This window comes from Daucus carota, chromosome 8, assembly GCF_001625215.2.
Source record: "Daucus carota subsp. sativus chromosome 8, DH1 v3.0, whole genome shotgun sequence".
In the NCBI taxonomy this organism is placed as follows: Eukaryota; Viridiplantae; Streptophyta; class Magnoliopsida; order Apiales; family Apiaceae; genus Daucus; species Daucus carota.
This window is the reverse complement of record NC_030388.2, coordinates 10,408,476-10,431,113: the sequence shown is the minus strand read 5'-3', so window position 1 is coordinate 10,431,113 and position 22,638 is coordinate 10,408,476. Positions and strand designations below refer to the sequence as shown.

General features: G+C 34.6%; 2 protein-coding genes across 14 annotated transcripts; one reads left to right on the top strand and one right to left on the bottom strand.

Annotated features, from left to right (window-relative positions):
• Positions 1–1,791: 1,791 nt before the first annotated feature.
• LOC108218411 (3-ketoacyl-CoA thiolase 2, peroxisomal-like) lies at positions 1,792–13,237 on the bottom strand. 13 transcript variants are annotated; one of them, XM_064083046.1, is made up of 13 exons: positions 13,009–13,145; positions 12,181–12,607; positions 11,814–11,915; positions 11,054–11,121; positions 10,896–10,973; positions 10,730–10,816; positions 10,589–10,631; positions 7,663–7,799; positions 7,508–7,574; positions 5,551–6,539; positions 4,278–4,755; positions 2,041–2,260; positions 1,792–1,902 (listed from the first exon to the last, which is right to left on the bottom strand). In XM_064083046.1, exons 3-8 carry the CDS (start codon positions 11,854–11,856, stop codon positions 7,777–7,779), a joined length of 342 nt encoding a protein of 113 aa, XP_063939116.1. In that variant the 5' UTR covers positions 11,857–11,915; positions 12,181–12,607; positions 13,009–13,145; the 3' UTR covers positions 1,792–1,902; positions 2,041–2,260; positions 4,278–4,755; positions 5,551–6,539; positions 7,508–7,574; positions 7,663–7,776. The 13 variants fall into 13 exon arrangements, 7 of the variants coding, with proteins under 7 accessions (XP_063939116.1, XP_063939117.1, XP_063939118.1 ...); XM_064083047.1 differs by having other exon boundaries at positions 2,041–2,252; XM_064083048.1 differs by lacking the exon at positions 5,551–6,539.
• A 14-nt stretch (positions 13,238–13,251) lies between these two features.
• LOC108218274 (aspartyl protease family protein 1) lies at positions 13,252–17,479 on the top strand. Its single transcript, XM_017391204.2, has 10 exons — positions 13,252–13,698; positions 13,973–14,108; positions 15,051–15,283; positions 15,421–15,645; positions 15,754–15,889; positions 15,963–16,036; positions 16,118–16,217; positions 16,303–16,360; positions 16,764–16,835; positions 16,919–17,479. Exons 1-10 carry the CDS (start codon positions 13,388–13,390, stop codon positions 17,146–17,148), a joined length of 1,575 nt encoding a protein of 524 aa, XP_017246693.1. The 5' UTR covers positions 13,252–13,387; the 3' UTR covers positions 17,149–17,479.
• Positions 17,480–22,638: the final 5,159 nt, after the last annotated feature.

Below are 22,638 nucleotides of genomic sequence, written 5' to 3'. Positions count from 1 at the left end.
GCCTATTTGTATTTAAGAGGAATCAACTCAACTCTGATAAGAAAGCAAGTAAATAGCAAGTACTGTTATCCGGAATCCGTACAAAGAACGTCAAATGATTTATTGAAGATTTTATGTCAGAAGAATTTCAGGATGCTGCTGCAAACCACTGGAAGAAGTTCATTAATATGATCAAGCCTCAGTGTACAAATAATCTTTTGTAGCACGTCCAGAAGATCAGAAGGTATAAAGTTTCAATACTTTATTTATTCAGAAGATTCCATTATTGTGTCTACAAATGAAGAAGAACTAAGAAGACGAAGAATCGACGAACAAGTCACAGCTTAATTGTTTAAATGACAAGGAATATTTAATTGAGCTAGTTACAGATGAACCAGACAGTACATTTGTGTATCAGCTCATCCGATTAAATATTCTACGTCAAAAGAAAGTGGCCGTTCATTCAAGTCGAAGATCTTAATTGTTTACAGAAGACTGAAGACTCTGAAGAAGAAGAAAAGGGATAATTGATTATCTAATTATTTAATCCACTTCTCAAAATAATTATATATGATGTGTAATTTATTTATTAAATTAATTCTATCTCGAATTAATTTAATTTATGAATTTATGCATTTAATATAATTAAGTGGATGTTAATTGGTTAATTAATTAAAGGAATATAAGTATTTGTCTTGTTGGATCAAAAGGAAAGACAATTACTATGATTGTCTTAAGAAATAACAAGGTAAGACAATCAAACAGATTGTCTTACCGTGCCATTTCCCTCCTCCAATACACGGTAAGACAATCCCACAGATTGTCTTACCGTGCCATGCATTTGTCTTACCGTGCAGATGGTAAGACAATCATTCTGATTGTCTTACCGTGTGGCTACAATGACAATCAGGATGATTGTCTTACCGTTTGGAGTGTAAGACAATCCCACAGATTGTCTTACCGTGCCCTGATTGTCTTACCGTGTCCCTGAGATTGTCTTACCGCTTCTGATTGTCTTACTAAGCTATAGACAATGCTTATGATTGTCTTACCTTATGTTTTTCAGCAAGACAAAGTGCCAAATTGTCATAGCAACCACTAGATTGTCTTTGCCACCATTGTCTTGCCTAGTTCTTGAGATTTGCCTATAAATATGGTTCATTCTCATTCATTTGTAAGTGTTCAAAGTGCTTGTAAGCTTTCAAGTTGTGCTAAACTTGCTATTCGTTAAAACCACAGTTTACTGTGCTTTGATCATTCGGTTGTTTTGTTCCACTGAGTTAGAATACTTTCTGTCAAATTTATTCTACGAACTAGTGGACATTAAAACGAACCATATTAATTATATAACGACTTAAAACATTGTTATATTAATTAATCTTAATCTGATTAACAAGTTACATTCCAATCAGATTTATTCTGCCGCGATTATTTTTAAGTGACGATTGTATTCAACCCCCCCCCCCCCCTTCTACAATCGTTCCAGGACCTAACAATAAGAAAACAGCACTTCCTTCTCAGATTCATACGACTAAAATGATTTTTCTGTTGACAAAATCATGACCATTGCATCTTCCTGATACAACAAACACTGCCATCAAACCCTAACATATAACTTCATACCAATCATAACCACTACAGAGGCCGACATGTAAAATGGCATGAAACAACCTAGAAGCAAGAAGACAAACATAATACATTTAAATAACTCAATAATAAGGAACAACCAACCAATTTAATCAAACAAGAAAAAACAAATTGTCCCAAATAATCTGCACCAAAAACAATAGCTCGGACACTATAAGAGAAGTACCTTAAAGTAAAATTTGAAAGTGCATTAAAATGCTTCAATCGTTCTACGAATTCCAGAAAGCAAAACATTGAAGACACCAAATTTATAAAAGCAAATAATAATCAGGATCGCTGCAAAGACAATAATCAACTCCATAAAAATAATTCTTTCAAAAAATTTAACTAATGAAAATATGTTAATAACCCAATTCAGTCACAACATATACATATACAACTGATACACACCAAGTTTCCGGCATCACCAAATACCTGTCTCTGAAATCTCTTCCCTAAAAGTCGAATTCAGATTATGGACACAGTCACCGCTCTCAATTGTAGCTTTGCAAGATAGACGCACATCGAAATCACTTGGAAAAAAGTTGTCAACTATTTACTCACAAGTTGCCTCCTGCCTCTTTGCTCTGGATGACCCTTGAGCAGAAGAAACATGGTTAAATACATGATCGAGGTGGACCGCTCTCCTGCAATTCTTTTCAACTCAAATTCAATCACTACAAAATTCTCCATAAAAACAATGAAAGGCATATGTGATGATTGATGAGCAGCCGTAAAAACATATCAAATGACCAGTTTGAAATTTAACATTAATCAAGGGTGCATAAGTAATTTCACAGCCATTTTTCAGGCTCAATTTGCCCCTGGTTCTCCTTTAATATATAGAAGTAGATTTAGTCAGAGCCAAAATCGGGGATCTTCAAACACAGTTTGCAGAATTGCGTAGTTTACATTGTCGATTTTCATTATTATGTAATGACTTGGTTAACAAATCTCACACCGTGATAAGACCCTTTGGAGGTTCAATGGGAGCTCCAAATTTAATCAGCCCATTGCTTTTTGCCAACATAGACATAACAGACAGGCTTAAGAAGTTATTTGACAAATTTATACTTCCAATTAAATGAATACGCAACACAGAAAATTAAACTAAGCACTTCCAAAAAATATAAACGAAAAGACAACCATACAACTAACTGCAGCATGTAAAATTTAAAACAATGTCTAACTGTCTTACAAGCAAACTGAGACAAGTCATTCTACTTGCCACAACTTCATGTGATATATCCATGGAAGCCAATTAGCCAAATATAGCTATGTATGTTTCTCCAGTGATTGTCCTGCTTTTTAATACCTCTGATTAGTTATGATACGAAGCAAAGTATGCAGCTCTACACGATGGACAAGTTTACGGAGGAAGATGCATTACTCTTGAGTGACCATAATGCATTATCTAATTAAGACGTTAATACACAAATATCATCTGCAGACTCTAAAAGCTTCGCTTATTATTATCTTCTGAGTTCTCGCACAATCAAATCATTTATCAAGTTTCTATTTATTGCATAGCTTATAGGTTGATAGGATTCAACATTTTCATGTCCACACACCGAAAATTATAGTTTGGTTAACTGGTTTTTGTGCAGCCTTTTACTTCAGTTTAATTTGTTAAACATTCATATATTTATACAATATTATTAAATCTAGACATACAAAGTTTAGTCGTTGGTTTTGGTTTGTAGTCTGGTACAGTAGATTATAAAAATTAGATCACTTAAATTATAGCAACTTATAAATCACATGTTCTATACTAATCTTTTTGTGTTACCAACTTATTTGCTTTTTCCAATTTGATCTATATGTTTAGCACATATCCTATAGTTATCTGTACATCCATCCTTCTACCTAATGCTATATATTTCCAGTCTCAATTTTCTTCGGCCAAATCACAACCAAATGATTTATGTTTCTGGCTAGGCGTCCATATTCAGGTTATATGATGATTGCTGGCAGGCCTACTCTAAATGAAGGGGAGATATACTACCTGTAAGTAAATATTCAATAGCTGCATCCAAGAAAAAACCTGAATCTTATCAGTTTCGCTGTTATGCCTGATGTCTAACATGTCATTGAGGTGAAAATCACCTCATCAGGTGACTATCACAAGTAAAGGCCGCCATACATATAGTTTTTTGAGTTTTTAAATTAAAGCAGCAAGGCTCCAGGAACGCTCGACAAGTCATCTTATGTCATAGTTTATTGGACTTAGTTCGAATAGATATGACCATGACATTTAGTTTCCAGGATGAACTATATAGTTGGAGACAAAAAGTGTTTATCTTCCCTGTATACAAAGAATAATTTTCTAATGTACTTTTCTACTTACTGGCTGAGAAAATTAGAATCTGGTGCTTCCTAATAAGAGTGTACTTCAGATACCTGGAGCTACTGCCAAAGTGATTATCTGAAAGCCACTTAATACAACTGTCGTTTCGAAACTATGATAGCTGCAAAGTTCTAACAGTAACAATTTAGTGTATTATATAAGGGACCGGTAACTACCTAACTACTCTAGAATTATAGCTATTGGCAGGCCATAGATAGCTGAATCTTAAAAGCAAAGTTTAAGTCTGGCAAACATGAGAGCATGAGTAAAGAATAACAAAATGCAAGCATTTTGAAAAACAACTGTCAAAAGCGGATAAAAATACCTTAACAAGTATATTTCCAGCCAAACACCCCTCTTCCTGTCCCTCTGCAGAACACACGCCTACCCCACATATATTCCTTCATTCCACAATCAAATTTGGCCCCAATAACCACCAAATTTAACAATCAGACATAACTAATTTATGAAATGGCGAAAAATTTTAACATAAAAAATAAATAAAGACCAAAAAACAGAGATACATCTAGCAAGAACACAAATACGTGAGTTAATACTAACAAAGCTACAAGAGGGGCTAATAACACTAATTTAGTTTGAGTACCAAAATTGTGGACCTTAGAGATTAAGACATGCCTTCTAGGTAGCGGAAAGAAGGTTGGAATTGGGAAAGTTTATCCGATGAAAACCACGTTCTTGCTTATGCCAAAATTTTCGTGACATTCCTCAAGAAAATCGAGAATGCCTGAGTCAATATCAGTGCAAAATTCACCTTTGCCGGCATGTGCCGATGAACTAAGACCCTGCAAAAGGGACAAAAATCTCCCTAATCAGTATGGTATAAAGATACACCCAAATATGACATATGAGAAGCAAATAACCTAATATTAGTCAACACAAACCCTCCCACAGCCCTGACTGTAACCAACATAGCACAAGTTTTGATGCGCACAACAAAGGTCAGCGCGGATTTATAATCATATAAGCACCAACAAAAAGCATGCCAAAGGAGTCAGAAACAATGGCCAATTATTGGATACCAGCCTAATCGAACAATCAAATTATAGAATCAAATAAGAAACAATGACATACAGTCCCGTAAAACATCGGGCGCTATAATACGACTTGCAAGCATCATCAATAAACCCTAAACACTTCTAACTTGATAAATGATAATTTTGTTGCGACACGAGACACAAAAATGAGTTTTCTTTGTCGCCTCTGCATCACTGCCACGTAGTAATTGGCTGAGAAGAGAGAAGCCGATAAAAGCCCCAAAAATCAATCACACAAATAGGATCCCCCAAAAAAAAATATAGCATAGGGTAAAATGTCCAAGGTCAACCTTGCAGTAACAGATTCAAAAAATATCAAAGGCAAAAGAAGCACAAGGATGACATTGCTAAGCACTACTAAATGAATGAAAGAGGGCGCTGAACTAATTTAATTACCAAACACCCTGCGGCAAACTTGAGGGGAGCAAAATTACTTTAATTTCATGAATAGTCCATTGTGCCAAAAAACCTCAGGCACACCTTTTATCAAACAGATGTGGCGGGCCTTGATAATATAGACCGATAATCTATCTGGGAACGTACCGGAATTAGCCGCAATGGATTGAAGGGCTTAGAGAGATAGAAGCTCTGAATAGATGCTTGCGTACAACCGAGAGGCCTCCCAACCAACAAAACAGCTCTGAAACGAGATAACTCCGCTCATTTTGATCACCACGGAAGCAGCGCTGTGGACAGAACATGGAAGGACCCGAGCATGGCCCGACAGAAATGACCGCCGAGGATGATAGCTAGGCCGGGAGCCAGTTTGGAGCCAGGGTCGGAAGGGTAGGATTGTGAAAAACATTGCTTCGGTAATACATCTAGCTTTCCTCTGAAGGGCTGAACTGTCTTTTAACACTGAATTAATTTGCTCAGGAGAAGAGCATGTTCTCATATAATAGATTTAGTAGATGTTTCATAATTTTATTTTTCGAGATTTTAAAATTGAAACCAAACTGATTTTAAAAACGAAACCATCAATTACGGTTACAATTTTCAATTTTTAAAATCAAAATTTTTTTATTACAATTTCGATTTTACTAAAAACTAAACCGAACAGGTCTGCTCGATATTTCTGCTTATTTCTTCCTGCAGATGCTAAACATAAACACTATACTAGCGTAGAAGCCCGTGCGAGGCACGGGCACTGTTATATAACTGAATATATATCTGATTAGAAGTTTTGTTCATTTCGATTGTATATTAGTATTGTGTCAACCTTCTCCTGTATGAAACTATTTGCAAAGAGGGATCATCAGTTCATGTCACCATATTGCCGATATTTGTAAAGAGTGTCAAAAAAAACAACTCTACTTTAGCATCAAATTAGGTATGTGTATAACACATAAATATAGTCAGATTTTGGTGCGGATACATTTCATGTAAATATGAATAACTTATAGCCCAACAGATCTTGTAAAATTTGTTAGTCAAGAACTAAACAAAAATAAACATACCTAAATACTCAAGACCCGGTAATTCTTTCTGCATAGCAGTACTTCTCTGTGACACACTTACCTGGCTAGAATTTCCTATATAATATCATTGATGAATTGATGAGTAGTGACATAAATTAATATTCCTCAAAAATAGGTCATGTTTAAGATTCTTAGTTACCAATAGGACTAAGCATTCGGTAAAAACCGAACCGAATTGAATTTAAATTCAGTTAACCAAAACCGAAATAGAACAAAAATGCAACCGAACACCGAACCGAAATTAATAACAACTGAATTTAAAAAGTATCAAGCATCCTGAATTTTCTAGAATTGAAGTGGACGATGATCAATCACTAGTTCAGAACTATACAACTGCAAGTGCCTCTCAGCAACATGATGCTATTTTTGACGGAAAGAAAATGAATCCAAATGATTCCTAAAGAAAAGCAAGTTCAAACTCATGGCCAGATACTCAATTATGCTTATTCTCAACTTGAAAGAGAGAAAGCTATCCAGCAGCAAAACAAGAACATGACCTTCTCAGGACGGATTAACATGGCTACCAATACAGAAACAATTAAAACGACCTAAGGCATAAGGTTAGAGAACCATATACCAGAAGTACCTCTACTTTGTTCAAACAAAATCATGCAGCTTCAAACTGCAAGCTCGATCAAATAATTATTGTACAACTTATGCAGCCTAGGCAGATAATTTTGAAATGCCAACTCAAACTTAATATGTACAGCACAATTACCTCCCAAAGACCTCTAACAATTACAGTAAACAAAAAAAAATACAGAAAATAAAAAGTGTACAACTGAGATAACATAGTAGTGAAGTGTAGATTGATTAACCAAACTAATGATACAGTCTTATATATTTTTCAGAGTACCCATCTAATCTACTGCATCATATAGCTTCAAACTGCAAGTGCTAACAGTGGCCAAGGAATAAGTAGTTTGAAGGGTCAGAAAGACAGAATATATCACAGCTTCACATAATCATTTGTATCCAGATTACAAGTAATCAGAAAAAACAAAAACAAATTAAATACTTACGGTGGATGACTTGTTCCAGTCGCTGAAGCTGCTGCAGAACTTGCATCCATGTTCATTTTCTCTAGTGCTGAAAAAAGAAAATACCACTAAATATTCTTAATAAATATAAAGGTGAGCAGTGCAAAAATAATCAAATAATAAATAAATAAATATACCTTCATCTAGTTGTTTCATTTCTTCGGTTATTCAGTTCGGTTATCGGTTAATCAAACCAAATGCTCTCCCCTAGTTACCAGCAGTCGTCGTCCCGTCTTTCTTAAATGAGGGCTTTAGTTCCCAAGATCTGCCACATCTATGTTTGCCCGAATCACATCATCCACAGAGATTGTAACAGGTTTTTGTCAGGAATCAGCTTAAGTAGCAGTGTCATATGAAAATTGATAGTAGTAGTAGGAGTAATAGTAGTCAGGGTAATTGTGTCCTTTCATTACAAGTTAGTAGCACAAGTTAGTAGAGTCTATAAATAGATCTACTCAGTTGTATTTTCCATTATGCATGATGATATGAAAATTGGCTTTTGCCTCCAAAACCTCTCTCTCTCTGGTTCTCTCTCTATAACTACTTTCTCTCTCTAGAATTCTCTTCTCTTCTCATCTAAACTCTGTTTCTCACCTCTCTTTCTCTCTATTCTTCTCTCTATTCTTCTCTCAATTCTCTGCTGTTACTCTATTTCTGCATTTATACATATAGAAAACACCAAACAAAGTCCCAAACTAGGTCAGGAAAGTACCAGATCCTGACAAATTGGTATCAGAGCTGTAAATTTCGATCAACTACTGCTTCCATATCACTGTGCTGTTTAAGGCGAGCTGTGCGGTTGTGGAATCATAGAAATCGCAGGTGTAGTTTGTAAGTTGAGATCTGGCAGGTCAGGTACTCTGTTTTCTTAACTGTTCTCATCAGATTTGTGATTGTGAAGTTGTTTCTGTGAATTTGGAGTGAAGTTCAGTTGATTGTGGATAGATTACAGTAATAGATAGTTGCTATAGCTTGTTACAACAGAAAAGTACAAAAAGAATTGTTGTGAGAGGCCTGACTATTGATTCTGGTGTTGTGCTGTAGTTTAGTTGCTAGTAATCAGGTGTTTGAGTAATTGCCTGAGAGGAATTGCTGTGAGATCTTAGAAGAATTAGAAGTGTTGAGGAAGAAATTAAAACTGTGTATAACAATGGAGGATGAACAAACCTCATGTGAGTTATCTCCAGAATTGCAGGAACAGTTTGAGTCCTATAAGAAAAAATCTGACAAAAGATTTCAAGAATTGGAGGATTTAGTTGCTTTGGCTGCTCAAAAGATTGAGTTATTGGAGAAAAGGAAGGCTCAGAAGAGTAGAAGACCTAGATTGGCAAATCCTTTTGCATCAAAACAGGAACCATTGGATTTACATTTCACTCAATTTGAGGAGTATACTGATCACTTGAAGGAAACCAGGCCACTGTTTAGGGTCACTCGGGAAGAAGATATGTCTTCTCCAGAAAATTCAGAACCAAGCCCAGAGGAAAAGTCTGAGATAATTTCTGCAATCTCAGAATATCAGATTGGGGATTCTGTGCATCATCTTGAGCTAAGACCTCCTAAGTTTGAAGGTGCTAGAGTCTTCGAGTCATCACGTGATTGGGAGCACCTTGTGGCTGTTGAACCTATCTATAATGATGACCCTATCTATGATGAAGATCCAATGGAGGGCGATGAGTGCTGGCCTGAGTATGAACTCATTTCAGGAGTCCTAGGAGGAGATAACCTACACTCATCTTGTTTATCACATTCAGATCTTTGCACAAGTGAAAGATTAGAGGTACAGTGGAGGGACAAATCAGATGAGGTATTTGAAGATGGTGACATGCCAAAGCTTGTTGATTACAGGGGTGAAGAGAAACAACATGTTGTTGTGGAGGAATCTTCAATCATCCTTACCAGCATGAGGGAATTGATTGAGGATGTTCCATGCATAGATAGTCCCGTAACTCCAAATTACCCTGGTCTAGAAGAGAAGTCTAGCCATCTTGATACACAGATTATGACCATCTTTGATCCAGGGGGTTATATGCAAAAAGATCATTCAGCTGTTGATATGTTATTCAAAGAAATGATCATGGCTAAGGAAGTGAAGCTACCAGAAGCGACACTAAGCAACTCAGTTGGTGGCCAACTTGGACAGTGGCAAGAGGGGCTTAGTTTGAAGATCTTGGCAATAAAGCAGCTGTTAAAGGAACACCCTAAGTTGAGGAAGAGAGGTTTTGTAGTTCAGTTTGAGAATTCAGCTGGCATACAAGGCCAAGATATTCAAAAGGATGATGATGAGATTGACCAAGTCTTCACTGAGATTAATGAGGCTGATGAACTGTATTGTGGTTCTGTGAGGGCTGGGATAATGGGGACATCCTACAGGTACACTGAGCAGATACAAGGTCCAGGAGATATTATGAAATTTGAAGTCTCAAGGAAAAATGTTATAATATACATATATGATCCAGGAGGTTTTTTAAGTTGTTTCTATGGAATTCGATATGTTGATGGTTCTGTAGGAATTCTAAATATTCAGCAGGTGGTGCAAGTTTTCAATAAAAAAGAGTTGCATCTGGAAGGAAAAGCAAGCATAGCAGTAAAGGCCTTACCAGAGATGTACATAACCCAGGTGGAAAGAGGTTGTGAAGTTTATGATCCACCATGAGGACATGGTGAAATTCAAGGAGGGTTGAATGTCAGGAATCAGCTTAAGTAGCAGTGTCATATGAAAATTGATAGTAGTAGTAGGAGTAATAGTAGTCAGGGTAATTGTGTCCTTTCATTACAAGTTAGTAGCACAAGTTAGTAGAGTCTATAAATAGATCTACTCAGTTGTATTTTCCATTATGCATGATGATATGAAAATTGGCTTTTGCCTCCAAAACCTCTCTCTCTCTCTGGTTCTCTCTCTATAACTACTTTCTCTCTCTAGAATTCTCTTCTCTTCTCATCTAAACTCTGTTTCTCACCTCTCTTTCTCTCTATTCTTCTCTCAATTCTCTGCTGTTACTCTATTTCTGCATTTATACATATAGAAAACACCAAACAAAGTCCCAAACTAGGTCAGGAAAGTACCAGATCCTGACAGTTTTTCATCCCCATTTTTTATGTCCACGATCTATTAAAACAAAGCATATAGTGAAAACCACAAATTTATATAAACTGCGATGCAGAAAGTACTATGCAGTTGCGGAAACTACAATTGAAGAGGATCACCTTGGTGTGTACATGTACTATCTCATCCTTAAACCTTCCTAAAGCAGCAGCAGCAGCAGCAGCCGAAGCCTTCTTGTGTAAATCAACCTAATGAAGTACATAAAAAAAAGAGGTAACATAATAGAAATATTACTGTAATGTTGAACAGTCAGATCCAGAAAACAACCGCAGCTTGATCCTGTTCCAATCTTGTAACTCCATCACGACTTGCAACAGCCATTGGTAGAAGACAGTTTTGCTCCACCTAGTGAATTAAACAGGACTGGTTTTTAGTGAACTGCACATTTTAAAATAACACAAATTTGAGAGAAATATATATTTCACCCTTGGATTGACTGTTCCATCCCAACGCATGGAGTTTATTGTCATGGATTCTAACCCAACACCAATCTCTATTCAAATCATAACATTCAGAGATGTTCGAAAATATAAAGGTTTACATCATAGGCACCAATAAAGATATAAAATAAAATGCCACACTACCAATGTCATAAAATCCAGCTTTGATAGCTGCAGATCGGATGAACACTGTCTATTTACTGTTTTAATTGGCACAGTTTCTGCGGAGCCCGGAATTTTATAATAATTAGTAATATTCGGAAAAATTACTTCAACAAATGGAACCCACACAAATGGAGCAGAAGCAAGGATCTCCAATTTTGATCAGGCATACATTTTTTATAGGTTATTAATGGAAAATATTGGTTGTTTCAATCTACCTTCAATTGGATAATCATTTTGATCCTTCCTGATTACTATTAGTCTTAGGTGATTTATTTTGGCCCAAACAAGTGTCTTGGTTAATCTTAAATCTTAATGGCTTATCCAGTATGTGATATCAATTAACGACCTCCAGCCTATACTGATTTTTTGTACCACTGTGACTCCTAGTCGTACTTGCTATCCCTACCACTCCCTGCTCTACAGTTTGCCATTTAATTCAGCTTTTATTTTAAAATAAAAATTAATTTGGGAATAGCAGTAATACATAATGAATCAATGCCATGAAAGCTGAAGTCTAATATCATAATTTATATATATTATCACTTCTTAGTGTAACCGAGCAGGTGAAAATTAGATTTACCGTATGTTAAGTGTAATTGATCCTTCACTAAATATGATGACATCACAGCTGCAGTTTCTGCACTATTTGCATTCCCGTCCTCTCCCCAATCCAGCAGCTTCACTATGATATAAGAATGACGAAGTTTGGTGAGATCTTTCAGATAAATAAATAAAAAGGTACAAAAAGTAATCGTACAAAACAATAGCTAGTTTCAATTTGTCTCAACCACAATGAAAGCCAATTCTCTAAAAAAGAGAACTGATGGATCCAATAGTATTAGAGTAGCTAAAACATATTACAAAGAGAATGTGAGAATGGTAATAGAACACAAGTTAGATAACCAAAAAAAATCACAAATAGATTCTTGAAATGTAACATCTGTTACCTGCAACGTCTGTTTCCTCACAAGTTACCCTATATACAGTACCAGAGCTTTATAGTATTTTATTCCCTGGTTACATAGATCAAGCTCCCAATCTTCTTTGGGTAGAGGCAAATATGGTTTTTAAGTTGATTGAAGGAACCTGTTCAAGTGCTTCTCCAACTGAACATCCAAATCCTTGAGATCAACTTTGTCTACGCAGAAGATCATCATCTCCTTACCACTAAGACTTCTTGTCGCTCTATGTATCTTTTAGGCAAAGTTTAGCTCTTCCCCCTATTAAATCAAACCCCAAAGCCACATCTCCATATTCAATTTTCTTATCCTCACCCTTTTTTTCCTCTATGAACTTATATTCTTTTTACCTATCAGATGCAAACAAAGCAGCAGCATTCTAGTACAATCAATAGTATAGCATTCAACCCCTATCCTGTGGAAATACTTAGATCATTATATTTGAAGAAGTAAAAATACAGATTAGATCAATCAATTAAACAATACAAAGATATTGACTACCTGATCTTACATACCAATTCTAAAAACTTAAACTTTATCTAACAAAACCTTCAAATTCAACTCAGCTAAAGTCCTTTCACAACAACTATATTTTTGAATTATTTACATTTACGCTCACCAGTGACCACAACATTCTCAAAACAACAAAATTATTTTCATAGAGAAAATCCGCATATATCACTACAAATTTTAACCTTTAGGGCCATTTCGCAAGATTTCAAATGAGAAATAATTGAACAAACATCGGGTCCTAAAGATATATACATAGATATAGATACACGTCACTAAGATAGATTGGAAAGGAGAGAAGATTACCTTTCTAATTGGGTTTGAGACTCTGATAATTAGCTGCGGAAAAAATTTCAGTACATATTATACACACAAGCAGCGAAACTGAAGAGGTGAAACTCAAGAGGCAGGGAGCATATCTAATTAACAACGGGTATGGCAAAGCACGTAATTTTCAAACAAATAAGGGTATTCATGTAATTTCATAGGGATTTTTTTGGCTCAAAATGCCCCTTGTCGCACTATAAGTAGATTTACTGTTCTCCTCCTCATCAGTTGCAGTAAATTCTGCACACTGTAACTTTCTTCATTCTCACCCCGCCTCTCCCAAACACACCCCCAGCCCCCAGGCCCCAAGATCTACATTCCTCCCCATCAAAAAATCCACCTTTTTATTTTCAAGAAAATGTGTTCTTTTTTCTGCATTTTCTTGCTCATTTTTCTGTCCATTTGGGCCATTCAGAGCTGCAATGCAAGGATTTTTACTTCTGATATTCACCATCGCTTTTCTGGGTTAGTCAAGAATTGGTCGGAGAGTTCCCGGAGCAATTTTTTCGCCGGGAATTGGCCGGAAAAGGGGAGTGTTGAGTATTATTTTCAGTTGGCTAATCATGATCATCTTCTACGGTACCGGCGCCGGCGGCTTTCTGGGTCCCAAGATTTACCTCTCACCTTTTCTGATGGAAATGCTACTTTTCGGATCAGCTCATTAGGATTGTAAGTATTGTATATATATACATATTTACACCTGTGTGTGTTTCTTGAAAAAGGGTTGTGTTTTCCCCCCCATAAATTTCTGATATTTTTTTCCTCTCTCTCTCCCGCCCTCCCCCCCTCTCTCTCTCTCCCTCCCTCTCCTCTCTCTCCCTCCTCTCTCTCTCTCCCTCTCCCTCCCTCTCTCCCTCCCCCTTCTGTGTGTTTCTTGAAAAGGGGTTGGGGTTTTTTTGATAAAGTTTTAATTTTTTGTGTTCTTGTGGTTGTGTATGTATAGTTTGCATTATACAATGGTTTCATTGGGGACACCTGGTATGAAATTTATGGTGGCACTTGATACTGGGAGTGATCTGTTTTGGGTGCCTTGTGACTGTACTCAGTGTGCACCTATTGAAGATGCACCTGATGACTCTGTATGTTTCTTTTTTCTTGCCTATATTTGTAGTGCTTGGAATGATACATATATGTGTGTTCTGTATGTGTTAACTGAAATAATTTGGATGATCGTAAATGAATTCATATGCATAAAGCGTGTTCGAAATCAGTGTGTTATTGATTGTGTGAATATTCTTAATTTCTTATAGAAAACAATTTGATTGAATAGTTTGAGCATTGTTTCTTTGATTTGTGTTTTGTGATGTAAATGTCCTTCTCATGAAGACTTGGTCCGGCTACCATGTACTAAACTGCATGATAGATTAGTACTATTCCATGAAGGATCGTCTTTAACGGGAAAGAAGAAAAACATCAGAGACCAGTAAATCTTTGATGTTAAAAAAACTTACCATAGCTAGACAATGATCATGAATCAAGTGCAATTTAGTTTGATTTGAATCTTGTAATGCTGTCACTTCTACGAGGCTTCAGTTGAACAAAATTTGTGAATTATAAAGTCACTGGTACGTCTTGAGATAGTTTGCCGTGGTAGTTATCATTCGATGTATAGAGTCACGTTAAGGTTTCATTACAACAATTCATTGAGCAGAGATTAGGTTTGACTTTTAAGGAGATTATTTACTGCAACAGTCTGACTAGGATGAAGAATCAGAGAGATAGGTACACCTAATCTTTAGTGTTTCCAAGAAAGTGTTGTAAAGCTTATGCAAAGTTTGTGTATTTAGGTGGATTTGGCAATTTGGCTCATCTAAAATGCTGCAATACAGTTTCCCAGAGTTAATATTCTGGAGTAAAAACTGAACAGAAAATAAAAATTTATAGATATTCCCTCATAATCTTATTAAATCATGGCCTTTATCTTTGCTTTAACTTCCTGGAAATATATCGGCTATATAATTGTTATGAGTTCACTGTGACTTTTTCATCGAATATTCAACTAACGTGGGTTTACATGCCAGGATTTTGAGCTTAGCATATATAGTCCGGTAAGGTCATCAACCAGCAAAAAAGTTACTTGTGGTAACAGCTTTTGCACCCACCAGAATAGCTGTGGAATACTTAACAATTGCCCCTACTCAGTTTCCTATGTCTCATCAGAAACTTCCACCTCTGGGATTCTTATGGAGGATGTTTTGCATTTCAAATCCGAAGATAGAAAACAAGAAGCTGTTGAGACGTACATCACATTTGGGTGAGTAGTCCACTGAATGTATCCCTTTCTCAACCTTTTTAAAAAAAGCACAACAGCATCTAAATCTGCATGATACCGTCTCTCTCATCCGTATCTTGATTAGATTATGACAGAAGTGTACAAATATAATCGTGCAGCTGCGGACAGGTGCAAACGGGTTCGTTCCTTGATGTTGCAGCTCCTGATGGTTTATTTGGTTTAGGTTTAGAAAAAATATCAGTTCCAAGCATTTTGTCTAGGGAAGGTTATACTGCAAATTCTTTCTCTATGTGTTTTCGACAAGACGGAAATGGGAGAATCGATTTTGGGGATAAAGGCAGCCTTGACCAGGAAGAGACCCCGTTTGATGTGGCAAAATTTCAGTAAGTGGTAAAAGTTCACAGTCCACTTACTTTGATGTGAGAAATGTTACCAAGTTTATCATTCATTCAGCACTCTATTTGTTTTACATTATATAAACTGGCTTGCAGTCCAAGCTACAATATCACATTAACTCAGATTCGTGTGGGTACTACTCTCATCAACTTGGATTTCCCAGCTCTGTTTGATTCCGGCACCTCCTTCACATATCTGATTAACCCAGCCTACAAGAGGCTTACAGAGAGTGTAAATGCTCAAACTTTAAATGTTCAATCTACATTTTTCTCAAGTTTTGCAAGGCTAACTTTGGCAACTGCAGTTTCATTCCCAGATACAAGATAAGCGACGCGCAGCTGATCCAAGGATTCCTTTCGAATATTGTTATGATATGAGGTGACCTCTTATATAATGGCAGACTCTGTTCTGTAAACTAATGACTGGAGACTAATTGTTCTTCTTTTTCGTGATGAGCAGCCCTGACAAGAGTAGTAGTCTAATACCAAGCATGAGTCTAACTCTGAAAGGTGGGGGCCAACTTGCTGTTATCGATCCGATAGTTATCATCTCCACACCGGTAGGATATTTACATATAGTTGTGAATATGTAATATTAATTTTCCCTATACACTGAATAATAAGTTCTCATCTCATATTCTGCAGAGGGAACTAGTATATTGTCTGGCTGTTATCAGGAGTGCAGACTTGAATATAATTGGGCGTAAGTCATTTGACTTGATGCAATACTTAAAATGTTTGGATGCATCATGTGTGTAGTAGACAAATTAAAATGTAGTCTATATATTTAAGCTGTGATTTTAGTATCATACATGATGACTTTAGTCTTTTTTGTCGTGAATTTCAATCTTAAAGGTCAGTTGGCTGTTATATCTTAGCGCTAGTTATGGCTGTGCAGAATATATAATCTGACAAGTACCTCTTAATAAGTTCGACTGTTAATAGTAGCGTGTCATTAAACCTTAAACCAAGCCTGCCTAATTAAGATAGCAATCACTTCATCATTATATGAGACAATACTGTCTTTAATTTGCAACAATACTGGTGTATGCTTGTGTATCTACTCTGTTAATTGTTTGACTAGACTATATTAACTGATTGTACAGAGAACTTCATGACTGGATACCGCATTGTCTTTAATCGGGAAGATCGCATCCTTGGATGGGAGAAGTCTGATTGTAAGTTTGCTTACAAGTCACTATAGATTTGAGCTTCCCAATTTATATGGAACTTTCGACATGATTAATTAATCCTCATGCAGGCCAATACGTAGTGGAAGATTCGAGCAGCTCTCACGTATTATCTCGGAACTCTACTACTGTGCCTCCTGCTGTTGCTGCAGGAGTAGGTGATCGAAAAACTCCAGATTCGGCAACAGAAGCTATAAATAGAGATAAAAGTTCAGTCGCCTCACAATTGTATATCGGATATACATCAAATCTGACCAAAATTAGCTTCAGATTTCTCGTCTTATTATTTCTACTCCTATAGTCATTCCTCGGCCAACCCTTTTTACATGAATCTATACAGCTTCACTAGAGTTATAAGTCGTACTTGATGTGTATAACTGCAAACTGCCGAACTTGTCTCTAACATCAGCTGGCTTCAGAGTGGATGGTTGATCACCGCAACCTTGGTCTGGACGCTCTGCGGCCAGGTCTGTTCCAATGTACACAACTTTAACCTTATTTACTGTAAATACATAGAATAAGAAGATTCGAGAATACATCATTATATCAATTCCTGTCTTGTACATAATATTTCAAAATGTATCTTCAATTTATAGATGAATATAATCGAGTATCACAAAATTATACTTTAATGCCGTGAATATGACGATCTAAATATATGGTCCCCGAATACCATTTAGTGACAAGCGATTGTGTAGTGCTTTGCATTTTAGGGAAAAACGCTACATTGTGTAACGTTTTAAGGGTTAAACGCAACTTTGTCGAGCGTTTAACATCCAAAATGTTACATAATGTAGCGTTTTGTATTTCCTAAAATGTTTTCTAAGTCTAAATCAATCATTCTAAAACTCAATTGTAAATTAGTTAGGGTTTAACTGTTTAGGCTCAAGGCTTGAAACCTAACCGTCGGTCAAATTAATTTTATGTATAAATTAATCATTCTAAAATCCAAATATGAACACTAAATATTAACGACTGTTAATTTGCGTTGTAATTATTTATTTTATTAAACTGGTTTCTAGACTTTGGGGCCCCACGATCCTATAGCCTAGAATTAGGGCTTAAAAGGTCCTAAATCCTCGGTCCTAACAGTCAGTCAATTTAATTTCAAATTTAATTCCAAATATATTTTTTTACATAAAGAAAAACATAAAAGGCAACTTTGTGTAGTGTCTGCATTTTTGTAAAACATGAAAATGCTAATTTATGTGATATTTTTGTTTTAATAAAACGCAAAATGTCACACGATATAATGTTATTTTGGTATATATTTAACGCAACTTCAATTGCGTTTCTAAATGGTATGTGGGGTCATTTTACAAAAACTATTATTTTGGACATTTGTTATGAGATTTGTGATAATGAAAGGCATTTTTCTCGAGAATCCACCTATGTATTTTGAATTTAAGTTTAAGGTCAATTAAGTTTAAGATGCATTGACTGCATAACTAAATAATTTATTTTATTTTTTAGAACCAAAATTTGTAAACAAAAATATAAGTATAGAATTTTAATTAACATAATGATATATATAATAATTCTACTGGCTAAAATGAGTTCTCGTAGAGATAAGATAATCACTTTTATTTTAATATAAAACATAAAATTTGTATAAAAATGAACGAGACTCAAAATTTTGGAGTTTTGCATATATAGTTTGTTAATTTTGTAAAATTTAGAAAATGGTGGTTTCAGCCTTCTATTCTTCGAGAACTTAGAAAAAGACCTTGTATATTTTGGCTGATGTTTTGAAAATTCAGTGTATCAAATTTTTGTGTTACGTTCAAAAATATTTGATTAATTTTTGAAAAAATATTTCTGATTTATCGATTATATTTTATTTGATTAAAATATTTAATTAATTCAAAAAACTTCCGATAATTTTTTGTTAATATTAACTAATTAATTCTGATTTTCCATTATACCATTACCGTTACAATACGTAAAGTTGAATTACTACATAAAGTATTATCAATGTACCTAATCTATTCAAACTGTTTTCATACAGACAGTTGGTTGGTACTCGCACTATTCATCTAATTTAACTCTTGCGTAGAAGATCTTGTATCCCTAATTTAATGTATAATTAAGTATTTATTTATGATCATTTAAGAGCCTTAGTCAAGCACTCTCGGTCAAAATGATTATGGCATGATATCAGTGTTCTAAAAATCTCAGATTTAATCGATTGATCTCTGCAACGTCGGTCATCGATCTGATTTTTTAAATCTAATTAATCTTTAAAAATATTTCTTATTCGAAGTATATATGATAAATTATTAAAATTAAAGTATCTTATTATGTTAGGTCCCAATACGATTGTAGAAGCGGGGTTGAATACAATCGTTACCAAATAATCGCGGAATAAATCTAATTTGAATATAACTTGTTAATCAGATTTTAATTAATTAATATAACAATGTTTTAAGTCGTTATATAATTAATATGGTTCAGTTTTAATGTCCACTAATGTTCGTAGAATAAATTCGACAGGATGTATTCTAGATTAGTGGTTAAAACAACCGAGTGATCAAAGCACAGAAAACTGTGGATATAACAAGCAAGTTACGAACAACTTGAAAGCTTAACAATGCTTTGAAATCAAAGAGAATGAACACTTGAAATGAAGAAAACTAAGCCATATTTATAGGCAAAACATTGTACTTGTAAGACAATCACTAGACAAGACAATTACAAGCAAGGAAAGACAAATACAAAGAAGGTATGACAATCCAGGCTTGGGCAAGACAATACAAGGCAAGGTAAGATAATTTTGGATTGTCTACCATGCTTTAAACTCGCCAGAAAGACAATTCGAGGGAAGGTATGACAATTCCAGGGAAGGTATGACAATTCATCCAATGGCAAGACAATCTATCACAAGGTAAGACAAACGGATTGTATACTAAGCCTTTGCACATGGCAGAAAGACAAAGTGAGTTTGTCTTGATCACACATGAAGCACACGGCAAGACAATCTAGATTGTCTTGCTGCCACCAACCCATTTCGCCAAGACAATTCAAATGAATTGTCTTGCACTTCTCCTTCCTTCCTTGAAGCAAGTTCAGTAAGACAATCTTGAATTGTCTTGCTGAGCTTGATTTGGTGATAATGAATGTAATATTGTAGTATATATAAAATAGAAAATTATTCACTTAATTAAGTTAATCACATAAATTCATAAATTAAATTAATTCGAGAGTGAATTAATTTAATAAATAAATTACATAATTAATATAATTATTTGAGAAGTGAAATAATAGTCTATAAAATATTTAATCACCCAATCTTCAGTAGAACTGCTTCTTGTCTTGTATCAATATATTAATTAATTTATTTATTTTCTACTTGATTAATTTAATTGAATAATTCAAGAATTAAATTAATTCAAGGTGAATTAATTTAATAAATAAATTAAGCAACTAAATTAATATGAGGGTAGAGAATAAATAAATAATTAATTCTTTTCTTCAGATCTTTTTGTCTTCTTGTCTTTAAATCTTCGTCTTTGATTATCTTTCGCTTGAACGATCACCTTCCTTTGATGTTAAATATTCAATATAAACAGCTGACACACAAATGTACTGTCTGGTTCATCTGTGCCTAACCAAATTGAATATTCTCCATCAATTAAACATTTGAGCTGTGGTCGGGTCTTCGAATCTTTGTCTTCTAGTTCAACTTCATTTCAATACACATACGGAATCTCTAATGAAATAAATACTTGAATCTTCGTACCTTCTGAATTCCTTGAACTGCTACACAATTTATTTGACACTGAGGCTTGATCATTTGAAATGAACTTCTTCCAGTGGCTTGTAGCTGATATCTTGGAATTCTTCTGACATTATGATTCTTGTATATACTTGACATTCTTGATCTGATTCCAACTAAACTATCTACTATCTACTGACATAACTTATCAGAGACTAATCCAGGTTGAGTTACAAGTAGAGAGGTTATCAAATACAAGTTGAGTTATCACTGGTTGTACAAATAGGCTTAGACATGTACCTTGCAATAAGGCCTTTCATATTATTTTAAATATGAATAATTATAGAATTTATTAATATTAATAACTAAATATTAAATAATATTTTAATACTAAAATACATCTGATTTTCATTCCGATCGATCCTTCCAATTAATACTGAATTGGTAGCTCGACCGATTATATCCGATTCTCGATTTCTGTAACACTGAATACTCCCTCTGTCCCATTTTAACTGATGTTTGACTTTTTAACACGTATATTGAGGTGTAAAAAAACAATATCTACACTCAATAAAAAATTTCAATTCTTATATCAAATAAAAGTTTAGACTCTAAACTTTTATTTGATATAAATTTTATAAAAAATAATCATGTTTAGATGTAATTTTTTTAACATCTTAAAATACGTGTAAAAAAATCAAAAGCAGTTAAAATGAGACGGAGAGAGTAATATATATAATAAATGCTTAGTGAATAAAAATCCGGACTAAAGAGGGAACTGTGGAAAATGGGCAACGGGAGTACATGACACGGTCATGACTAAAAGATGGTACTAGTTGACCTTTCAAGCACATGATAGAAATGGAAGTTTTGCAGTAACTTCTGGATTTTGGTTGGAATGTTCATGGATACCTCCTCCCCACTTTCTGAGCTTCCTTTGTTTGACCAACATATTGACGTGTAGCAGTGAAATCATGTAAATGTTGCTCACTAAGCTTATCTTTTAGTTGAAAATGAAAAACAATATCTGTAATAAAATTCAGGATTATCCCTCTAAAATTTTGGTGATGCATTCAATACATATTTAAATTAGTTAATGATTATTAATCTATAAATTTTAGTGCATTCTATTTGATTTTTATTTTATATTGAGTTTAGAAATGTTGGAGTAAAATATAGCGGGTGTTTGGCCCCCCTTTTAAGTCGGACTTCTCGACTTATAAGTTAGAAGCACTTATTTCGTACCGTTTGTGTAAGAAGTCAAGAAGCACTTAAAAAAAGTTAGGAATACTAGCTTTTGTTTCAGGACTTCTACTTATTTCCCAAACACTTTAATCACTTATAAGTTTTATTTTGCTTCTAACTTCTACTCCACTTATTTATTTTAAGCAATAAGCACTTATTTTAAGCTCACCCAAACGGCCCCTATAATTTACATTAGAATTCTTAAATTGTAGAAACAACTACTCAATTGTGAAGAAATTTTAAGAATATTAAACTATATCACAAAATATAAATTCATAAATTGAAAAAAAATCATTCTTTATTGTATTGAATGAGATTTTAAAAAATATAATGAGATTTTAATAAATTTTAAATGAACATTTGTAAATATAATTATAAATACAGATTGAACACCGAAAAATCTAGATATATTTTTGAAATCTTATAAATTTATACAAAATTTTAAAAATCATAATCGAACACTATTTTATTCTCATACTCTCTCCGTCCCAACCAGTTGCAGTTGGGACACGGAAAACAAAAAAAAAGTGTAAAAAATGAGTAAACTTAGATGAAAAGTGAGTATTTTGGTGAGACTTTTATATTTAATAATATATTAGAGATAGGAGGGGAAAACCGTCGGTGTAATAGTTTCTATATTATTATACAATAGAGATAGTGGAACAAAGTAATATTATAGTTGTAATGAAATTTATATTATTAAAAATTATTATTTTTTATGGAAATGAATGAATAATTAAAAAAAAATTATATAGAAATGAGGGGACGGGGTATTTTGTATTCTAAACATGTCCGACACCTATATGCAAGTGTGCGCACATATGGACGCAG

Bases quoted from the DNA above. Each gene is read 5' to 3' on its own strand.
- LOC108218411 (XM_064083050.1), bottom strand. From the start codon at position 11,856: ATGTCATCATATTTAGTGAAGGATCAATTACACTTAACATACG. The intron at 10,632-10,729 runs GTGATCCTCTTC...TTGTTTTAATAG, and splicing joins TAGTACATGTACACACCAAG to ATCGTGGACATAAAAAATGG. The intron at 7,800-10,588 runs GTACTTTCCTGA...GGGCAAACATAG, and splicing joins TGAAAAACTGTCAGGATCTG to ATGTGGCAGATCTTGGGAAC.
- LOC108218274 (XM_017391204.2), top strand. From the start codon at position 13,388: ATGTGTTCTTTTTTCTGCATTTTCTTGCTCATTTTTCTGTCCATTTGG. The intron at 15,646-15,753 runs GTAAGTGGTAAA...ACTGGCTTGCAG, and splicing joins TTTGATGTGGCAAAATTTCA to TCCAAGCTACAATATCACAT. The intron at 16,037-16,117 runs GTGACCTCTTAT...CGTGATGAGCAG, and splicing joins GAATATTGTTATGATATGAG to CCCTGACAAGAGTAGTAGTC.